Source organism: Grammomys surdaster, unplaced genomic scaffold (genome assembly GCF_004785775.1).
Source record: "Grammomys surdaster isolate TR1022 unplaced genomic scaffold, NIH_TR_1.0 341, whole genome shotgun sequence".
Classification (NCBI taxonomy): domain Eukaryota; kingdom Metazoa; phylum Chordata; class Mammalia; order Rodentia; family Muridae; genus Grammomys; species Grammomys surdaster.
The window spans coordinates 3,116,043-3,126,459 of NW_021604760.1; the positions used below are offsets into that span (position 1 = coordinate 3,116,043).

Sequence of the window (10,417 nt, forward strand, 5' to 3'; positions counted from 1 at the left end):
CCCCGACAAGCAGCAGCTCCTCTGGCTGCTTTCACCTCACTCATCCTCTTACTCCATTCTGTGCCTTTCCCTCCCTTTGGACCTCCGCCTCCCTTCACAGTACTGACCTCTCTCTCTCTCTCTCTCTCTCTCTCTCTCTCTCTCTCTCTCTCTCTCTCTCTCTCACACACACACACACACACACACACACACACACACACACACACAGTGTTCATCTTTCTGAGTCTAGTCTATTTTACTTAGCACAACCATCTCCAGTGCATCCATTTTCCTGCAAATATCACAATTTCATTCTTTACGCAGAACCAAATCCACCGTGCTTTTGTGTCAAGTTCTGCTTGCCGATTCCTCTGGTGCTGCACACTTAGGCTAGTTCTATAACTTAGCTGCCATGAATAGTGCAGCAGTGAACATGGCTGTGCAAACACCTCTGCGGCATGCTCACTCAGAACATTAAACATTTGCACTAGCTGCAGTATACTCTACTTCTGATTATGACTTTTCTCAAACCTCCATACTGACCTCCAGAGCAGCTGGACTGGACTAAATTACCATCACAGTGTACAAGGTTCCTCTTTTCCCACATCCTCACCAGAATTTTGGTTTTCTTCTTGACAGACATGCTGACTGGGAGGAGGTAGACTTTCAATGTAATTTTACTTCAAAATTTCCTCATGGTGAAGAATATTTTCAAGTGCTCATTGAATAGCTTCTTCCACTGAGAAATATATAGTCAATCTATTAGCCCATTTACTGACTAGATGCTTTTGGGAATTTAGTTTTTGGAGTTCTTTATGCATTCTAGATTCCCAGGACGAACAGTTGGCAAAGCTAACCTCCCTTCCTCTAGCTGCTTCCTCTCTCTGCTGCATGCTTCCTTTTCTGAGCAGATTTTTAATTTCAATCAGTATCATCTGAGTTTTTAGCATTTACCTTTGCTGTCAGGGCCCTTTGCAAAAGCTCTTGCCTTTGCACACATTGTAGAGTTCTGCCAATGTTTTCATCAAATACTTTTAGAGTTTTTGGTTTTACATCATAGTTTTTGATATATTAATAGATATTGGTGCAGGGTGAATAAGGATTGAGTTTCGTTCTATTACTTATAGATACTGATTCCCTGGTACCATTTGTTGAAGAGGCTGTCTAGGTGAACAGGTAGACATGTGCCACAGCACATATACGAGGGTCAGGGGATAAGCTGTGGAGTGGAGTCTCTCCTTCCAGCCTGTGGGTCCCAGGTCCTGAAGTCCCAGGTCCTCAACTCACATGTTTGGTGGCAGAATCCTTTTACCTGCTGGACCATCCTGTCAGTATGCTTCGCATTTTAAAAAGATTTCATTCCATATATTCGATATACAAGGTAATGTGCTATCTGGTTCCCTCTCTTACCCCTTCTGCTTAGTACTACTTGTTTCTCTACACAATTACACTTTTGCTCTCAAGTAATATATGTATATGCATATGTATCACTATAAAATCCAGGAAGTACATACAAGAAAAATATACATTGTCTTCCTGACAATTAATTGCTTCTTGATTCATTTAATAGCTCGAGTTGCATCCACCTTCCTGCCAATGGCATAACATCACTAGTCTTTATGGCTAGAAAAATTCCCCTGTGTATACTCACCACAATCTGCTCACTCACTTCTGCTGTTGGGCACAGATGTTGGTGCCATAACTTGGTCACTAGGAGCAGTGCTGCACTAGACATGGACGTGCAACTGTCTGTGTATTTTGTGTGCTGGCTTGAGGCCTTTGTGTATATACCCTAGAAGGGTATAGTGGTGGAGATCATGTGGTAGATCTAGTTTTTAAGAAGCTACCAACCCAATTTGCATGGTGGCTGGACCAGCTCGCCATCCTGACATCGATGAGAGAGTTCTGTTCACTCAGACCCTCATCAGTATTTGTGCACTTTCCTACTAAGTCCCAAACACAGGTCTTTCACCTCAAGTTCATTTTCAGGCTTCGAACCTTGCTTAGTATACTGTGATTTGATCCTATCATTATTTTAAAATGACAAAGGAAAATGCTACAATCTGAGTCTTTTATTAAATTTAACAAGGCTCCTGAGGCCATGAAACAATCAACGTATTACCATTTCCATCACCACCACCCCTGGATTAAACACCACCATGGTCAGCACCAGCCTGTTCTGTGTATTTTTTCCAGCTTTACGGAGACAGAGTTGACTGTATATCTTTCCACTCCTCTTTGGGCAGAAGGAAATGGTATGGCCTGTGTTTGGATCTTTTCCATTTCAACTAGCAACACTAAGCACAAGACAAACTAAAATACCAAAAGTGCTTCACTGAGACGTGACTGGATGACACAAAAAGTCATGAAATATGTTCTCAACCCTTCTACTCTGAGGTGTCTCTGGGAAAAGAGACTGTTGCTGACTTACTCAGGCACCCTCACCTGCATGCATACAGTCATATATAATAAAACATAAGTGCATGCATGCATGCATGGTGCGTGCATGTATCCTCCTTACTTTGAATCATCTAGACAATACGCACTGTACCAGCCTCTTTACATGGGCAGGATTCTTAACATCACCCACTTCCTGCCATGTTCAACTCTGGCCTTCCACTCTCAACTGTGATTTCCACCCAACAACAAAACAACAAAACACAGACAAATCAAGCTGCTCTGTCTTTAAGGGGCCTCACAGAATGTTTATCCTGGCTTATCTCTGGCTGCTCTTAGCTCTTCCCCGATTTGCCGTTCACTACCCTCCTTACACCTGTTGTGTCCACCACCTCCACTTCCTCTCTCCAGTCAGGCCCTGAGCACCACTTGTGGCAGGACTTGGAAGGCATATGTTCTCCTTACTGCTTGAGTTCCATGGATGATCTTGCAAATCCAGGAGCTTCATCTATTCTTGACCATGTTCTCAATGACACATGTCAGCATACACCTTACTCCCAGATCCCTAGATCCAGTGGATTCCATTTACATTGTTGATGTAGATATATTTTAATCCTCAACATGTCCCCAGATAACCTACCTGATAACTTGCCAATCTGTTTATAACCTTTATCAAAGAATTAATGTCCTACTACCTAGCTTCCTACTCCAGAATCATGAGTCTTATAAAGTGTCATTAGTCTCCATTCCCCAGAGATTCTCTAACATATCCTTTTGTCCTCAAGTCCACTTTCTGGCCTGTTAATAGAAACTCTAAATTAACATCCCATTCTCTAAGCAAATACTGTATGCAAACCATTTTGTGAATAAAAATATAAATTCTATTTGTAATCTAATTATAAGTACAATTAAAACTTTTATTAGTAATTGTCTAATACGGTTTTAGTCATAGTATCCTACATTTTCTAAATGTTTCACTAAAATTGCACATATTTTAGAAACAAAAGTCAAACCACAGTGGACAGGGAACACAGGGGAACATTGGCACAGGGGATGGGAGTCAGGTATAAGTTTTAAGGTACAAAAACATACATGGAAGAAAATGACACAAAATATACTACATTATATGACAACTTAATAATAATAAATAGTAAATACATTACTTTGTATAACTTAGTAACAACTTTTTAAAGGAAGGAGAAAAATGAAAAAGCAAAGGAAGGACACCATACCATGCAGCATTTGCATGCCGTGAAGACATTCCCATGTGGGATGAAGGTTTGGTGACAACCCGGGCGCTGGGGAGTCGGTACAGAGGCAAATCTTCCTGTTGTCTTCTTTGGGCAACAGCTGGGAGGTCAACAAGCACGCCAGGGCCTTGCAAGTCACTCGGAATCATCATGCCTGAAGAATCCAGACGAAGAGAATACAAGATAAAGTAACTCAACGACACACAGTTAAAGGGCGCCCACTATAGGGACAGCCCTTCTAGCTAGGAGACGCTGACAGTAAAGTATGCTTGTCAAAGACTCAATGCCAGATGGCGGAGAGCACCACTGAAAAGTGAAGCAAGGAAGGGGGAAGGGCCGCACAGAGGAAGGTTTCCAGTGGGTCCTCAGGGAAGAACAAACAAATGAACTACACTAGGTACTTTATCAATACCATTAATTTATCAAAAGAACTCACTTAGGTTTTCTAATCTTACTGCAAAGTTTTCCTTTCTTGCCCCGAGCTATTCTGGCCATGGAATTTATTCATTTAAACAAAATGACCCCATTGAACAACAGAAAGGCTTAGTTTAGAAACAGCAGAGTTCTTTTCTACCTGTTGACACATTCTATTTTCACAGATAATTAATTGTGAGAAAGAAAGGACATTACTAATTATATTTTATGAAAGGGGAAATTCAGGTTAAAGATTTAGCTAATTTTTAGTTTGTACAAGCACAGGCAAGGGGGTGCACACATGCCACAGTGCTGGCACTTGTGGGCCAGAAGACCACCTGTAGGACTTGGTTTTCTTAGGTCATCAGGCTTCGAAAGTGCCTTTACCTGCTTGGCCATCTTACTGAGCCAATGTTGTATACCTGGCCACTAAAGAACACACATTACCATAACTTATTTCAAAGCTTACCTTCATTAGGCCAAGCTCTTATTATTTTAATTCACTTATGGAGTGGTACATACAAGTGTATGTAGGTATGCATGAGTGCACACATGAGAAGGCAGAACAAGACACGGGCTCTCTTCCTCGACTACTTCCTGCCTTATTGCCTTGGGACAGGGTATCTCACCGAACCTGAAGCTCACTGTTTAGTTAGGCTGGCCTACCAGAGAGCAATCAAGACCAGCCTAGCTCATCTCTCAGTGCTGGGATTACAAGCACATATGCCCAGCTTTTTACACAGATGTTGGAGATTTTAACCCAGGCTTTCCTGCCTGCAAAGCAGGAGTGAGTCACTGGCCAGCCTCTTACTTTAATTCTTATTCTTTGTTGTCGTTGTTGTTGGAGAGACAGTCTCACTATATGGCCCAAGGTAATCTCAAACCCAGAAAGATCTGTCTCTGCTTCCCAATTGTTGGGATTAAACGTATGAATATGTGTGCCCATAGTGGCCAGAAGAGGGCCTGAGAATCCCTGGAAGTAGAGTTTATAATCGACTTGTTTATGGTGGTTTTTTTTTTTTAATTTTTGAATTGTTTTTAACGTTATATGTGTACAGTGTACATGTGGCAGCCGGAGGACAGCTCTCAGGAGTGGATTCTTTATTCCATCCTGTGGAAGGTCTCTGTGTTCCTGCTGCTGCATGAGCTCCCGGCAATTCTCTCTGCCTCCCACCTCGGCATAGGCATACTGGATCACAAAAGTCATGCAATGCCTCTGGCAATCAATTTCAGGTTTCAGGGTACATGGAAAGTGCTTTCACCTAATGAGCCAACATGCGCATGCGTGTGCATGTGTGTGTGTTCTTCATTATCATCTATGTTGTTTGTTTTGCATTTGTATCTGTGTGGTATGCTTGCATGTATGCATGGTCACGTGTGTGGGTGCACTTATGTGCTCATGTGTGGAGGCCTGAAGTGATGCAGTGTCTTTCTTGGTCCCTCCCTACCTTACAAAGGCTGGGTCTCTCTGAGCCTAGAGCTCACCTATAGTTAAGTCTGGCTACACAGCTCCTGAGGACTCAGTCTTTGCCTCCAAAGCACTGGGATTAGATCTGTCACACTTACCTGGCTTTTACAGGGGTTCTTAAAGGGGCAGGATCCTGACCCTCACACTTGTGCGGCAAGCACTTTACCCACCAAACCATGTCCCCAGCCCCAGCCTCTTCTCCTTCATTTTGGTTTCTGTTTAGAAAGGCTCATGTTCTAACCTTGAGGCACACTGGTTAAGGGGAGAGCAACAGTGTGGGACTCCAGCCAGAGGCAGATTCTGGACCGGGCTGGGATGCAGCTCTGTGGTAGAAGGGCTGCCTGGAGCGCCTGAGGCCCTGGCTCTGATCCCTAGCACCTCATGAACCAGCTGTGGTCCCCATCACTCAAGAAGGAGGGGCAAGATCAGAAGTTCACAGTAATCCTCAACTACATAGTTTGAGGCTACCTGGGCTATTTTCCAGAAAGCAGAGTGATTACAGACAGAAAAGCAGCATGGATGAAGAGCTGACTATGAACAGTTCTGTACAGTCAGCAGGGGATGGGAAAACTAGCAGGTCAAGCACTGGAGAACTTTGCTATCCAGGAAGGAGCCTGACTTGCTGTGACAGGAGCCAGTGGGGCCAGCCTCGGGGACCCATGAACCATAAACTGAGTCCCCACCACCCCAAATCCTCACAACATTCTTCTTTGAAATTGGCATTCTTGAAGAAAATGTGAAATGCTACAACTTGTAACGTGTAGGCTGAAAGCTCCCTTGTAGGTAAGGAGATGGAACGTAACTTTAGAGGGCTGCATAACAATAAATACTGCCGCATTTATCCAAACTATATGAAATGCCATACAGATTTTCATCGAGATTACTATTTCAGAGGCCGTGGCTCAAGGGAAGTTGCTTGCAACCAAGTTTGGCAACTGGAATTCCATCTCTGGAACCCACATGACATGAGAGCAGGACAGCGCCACCTCTGACTCTTCATGAACAAGTGCATACACAAATACATGAGAAAAAGGATTTTTTAAAGTTATTTGATTTGGATACTTGTTTTTAAAAAAGGTTTCTTTCAGAAGTTAAGCCAGAGGTTAGAATTTTTAAAAAGACAATGTATTTCATTTACTATCATACAATATGTAAGGAGTTATATGTGCTTAAGAGCTTCAAATGCAAGCACTTGTGGCTTTTAAATATTCACTCAACAAACATATGTGGAGTATCCACTACTTGCCAGAAAGTGCACAAATCTTACAAAAGTTCTCACTGCATAGAGCTACTGTTCTAATGATGAGAGACAGAATGGATACCTGGACTGATCCTCAGAAGCCTTCAGTTCTAGGGAAGAATATGAAGCAATTAGCGGACAGATAAGATACAGTGACTTCAGACAAGAAGCCAGGAACTACTTGGAGCTGCATCATGTATGTTAGGCACAGGAGACAGCATGAGGAGGGGAAAGATGGAACTCACTCAATAAATATTCTAACTTGCTACCAAAAATAAAAGCACCTCCACTCAGCCAGAAAAAGTAGAATGATAGGAGCCAGAGGTGGGTGAGCCTGAAACCAAAATACAAGTGAAAAAAGCAATACTCTGCAACTGGAGCTCCCCATGGCCTGCTCCCTGGCCCAGCCTGCCCTGCTCCTGGCCTGCTCCCTGGCCCAGCCTGCCCTGCTCCTGGCCTGCTCCCTGGCCCAGCCTGCCCTGCTCCTGGCCTGCTCCCTGGCCCAGTCTGCCCTACTCCTGGCCTGATCCCTGGCCCAGCCTGCCCTGCTCCCAGCCTGATCCCTGGACTATTCCCTGGCCCAGCCTGCCCTGCCCCATTACCCTTACTGTGCTTCAGAGCTCTTCAAAGAGACATCAGAAACTCTCTCTTTTCCATCCTGACCTAGGCTGTCAGGACTACGGTCCAAATAGTTTCCCACTCTTCTCCATGCTTCTGCCCATCATGCCCTGGTCCCCAGGCATGCGGTCTATCCTGTGCTCTATCGATAAGCCCGTGCCACAGCCTCCTGATTTTCTCTTATTTAATGAAGACCTTTATTCCAGCCTCTCAGGATTGCTTTGGATATCTACTCTTTAACCCAACTTAGGGAACTCCAGCCCCCTCCTCCCCTTCCTCCAGTTTCCTAGAATGTGTAAGACGGTCCAAAAGACATGTGTGAGACATGTCACCTGTGTCCTCTTTCTGTCTGCTCAATAAAACAACTAAGACATGCTGAGGAGGCTGTGCCTTACAGAGGCCTGCGGCCGCAGGGGCACTAGCTTATTTATCAACTAGAGTATATAAGATTTATTTGTTATTTTATGTATATGAGTACACTGTAGCTGTCTTCAGACACACCAGAAGAGGGCATCAGATTCCACTGCAGATGGTTGTGAGCCACCATGTGGGTGCTGGGAATAGGACTCAGGACCTCTAGAAGAACAGTCAATGCTCTTAACCTCTGAGCCATCTCTCCAGCCCTCACTAGAGTTGATTACATCCAGAGACTCGCTAGTCTGCCCTCATGTCTGTAGGAATATGAGGGATTTTACACCAAAGGCCTTCATCAAATCTGTGTCTTTATCTTGTTTTAGAGACTTAACTCTCTAGAAAACTGGAACTGACCTGGCAGCCACAGAACCAGCTCCATCTTTTTCTGTAAATGCCACCCATATTTCACCTTGAGCGATGTGCCTACTAAATAACCACTCCTTTTGCTTCTGGTCTTGAGCAGAAACTGCAGCAACAGGTCTAATCAAGTGGCGATGGAGCAGAGACAAAGTGAATAAATAGAATTATCATGCTCAGATGCCTTTCCCATCTCCAGTCACTTTCACTGCCAACGGCTGGGACCCATTCCTGGGTGCTAGTCAAAATGGGCCTGACAGCTCCAGGGGTCGTCTGTGCACCTCCACCCAACGCATGGGAAGGCAGAAGGGAGCAGGACCCAGGCAGTGGCTGTAACCACAACAAAAGTTCCACTTGCCAAGCGATCTCCCAGAGCCCACTGCTATGCTGTGCGAGTTCATGCAGACTAGTTACAACTTCTCATGCCTGTTGCCCAGGCCTGCTGCCCACTGGCTCCTCTCTGGCCCTTTGCCAGCACACAAATGCCCATTTCTCACCTCTCACAATGTTTGACACACACTTTATAGAGCTGTTCACCCTGTGCTCACAGCGCCCAGCAGCCCATAAAACAAATCATGTCCTGGAGGCCTATGCAGTCATTAGGCAATGGCTGTAATGGACACAGAGGTTATAAAAACAGGGAGGTTAAAAAAAAAAAAAAAGGCCCCTGGATAAATGGAAGTTAATGCTTACAGAAGAGGAATGGGGAAATTTTTTCCAAACCTTTATACATGGTGAAGTGTAAGAACAAAACAGCATGGAGAAAAAGCAAGAACTGGGGCAGAGAGGACGGGTGGTTGTATAATTCAGCAACAGAAACACAACAAAACCAAGTGAGCTGATGTGCTGAACAGGCAGCCTGCTGCCTTCCCACCTGACAAACACTACTTCTGCGCACACTGTGAGAAGTGAGCCCACTAGGGACAATGCTCGCCCTCCAGAAGCTTCACTTACAGTGACGAGTGGACTGAAAATAGGTACACACAACAGAAATCCATCCAGAGTGGGCAGTAAGATGGAAACAGAGATGTTTCTTCCTGGACTTTTGGGACACTCGTTTACAAGTTTGTTCTCACACTCTGTGGAATGTGAGTACTTTAAAGAAGCAGCATTTTGTTGGTGTGAGGTTTTTGCCATTGTTTCTGTTGGTGACGAAATGACTGTGCTCTACTGCCACTTCACCATATCCAAAGTCCAAAGCCATCATTTTAGACTAGCCAGAGAGTCATGACTAGCCTGTCACACACAGGCTATGAATAAATGATTTTAAAATTAATTGTTCTATAAACACAAGATGGTTTCTTGCTGATGGAGTGGACTTGTGAGCTGCAGATTTGAAAGGGATTCCAAGACTCTCAGATCTAGTCTTCGACTTTCCGACTGAGGAAAGAGAGGCTCCGAGAAGCTACCAGCAGGTTATCAGTTTAGTACAGAGGAGTCTGGTATTTACACAGGGTCTATTGTTTGCTGAGCAAAGCTCTCAAGGGGAAAATGAAAATCAGAATTTTATCAACTCGGTATGCATGCTGCCAAGATGTGTATCAGCCCACACCACTATCTTCTTAGCTTGGCAAGATGAGCAACCAACCAATCTAGTCATATCTGTCACAGCATTTCCTGATGTGTGTGTTTATAAATGGCTTCTGAGCGAGGACACGTCCACAACACATGACTTTAACAGCAGTCCCCAAATGATTGTTTTAAGAGTAACTACCTATGGCCTTGTAAAGTTGCATGCTGTTCCTGCATCTCCTCTCTGAGAATCTATAGATGGCTTCTGGGAGAGGGAATGTTATTTTCTTCAGTAATGCAGTCACCAACAAGTTGTTTATGCTCCCATAAAGAATGCCCCACCTCTGCTGCTATAAGAAGCTCTAATGAATGTCACTGGGTCACTGGTGAAAAGATGACAGATGACATGAAGGTAGAAAGGGAACAAGTTGGAAAGAGGAAAAGGATCAACGGAGTGAGAGGGAACAAGAGCGGAATGGAGGCGGATGCGACCGAAAGACATCATATATCTGATTAGAAAAGCCATAACAAAACTCATTCTGTATAATTAATATGTGGTAATAAAATCCAAGAATAGTATTAAATGGGACAGAACCTTTGAAATTAAGATGCAAAACTCGGGGGGGAGGTTTCATGCACAGTCATGCAGAAGGGAGGGAGAGAGGGAGGGAAGAAAAGAGGGAGAGAGGGAGGGAGAGAGAGAGGGAGGGAGGAAAAGAAGGAGAGAGGGAGGGAGAGAGAGAGAGGGAGGGAGGAAAAGAAGGAGAG

At 44.3% G+C, this 10,417-nt stretch overlaps 1 protein-coding gene across 1 annotated transcript in view; it reads right to left on the reverse strand.

The window, feature by feature from the left end:
• Positions 1-10,417, reverse strand: part of Patj (PATJ crumbs cell polarity complex component) — a 299,188-nt gene that overhangs the window by 180,756 nt on the left and 108,015 nt on the right. Inside the window, exon 22 of the mRNA XM_028778758.1 lies at positions 3,609-3,780. Coding sequence (XP_028634591.1) covers positions 3,609-3,780 — 172 coding nt within the window. The remainder of the gene's footprint in view (positions 1-3,608; positions 3,781-10,417) is intronic.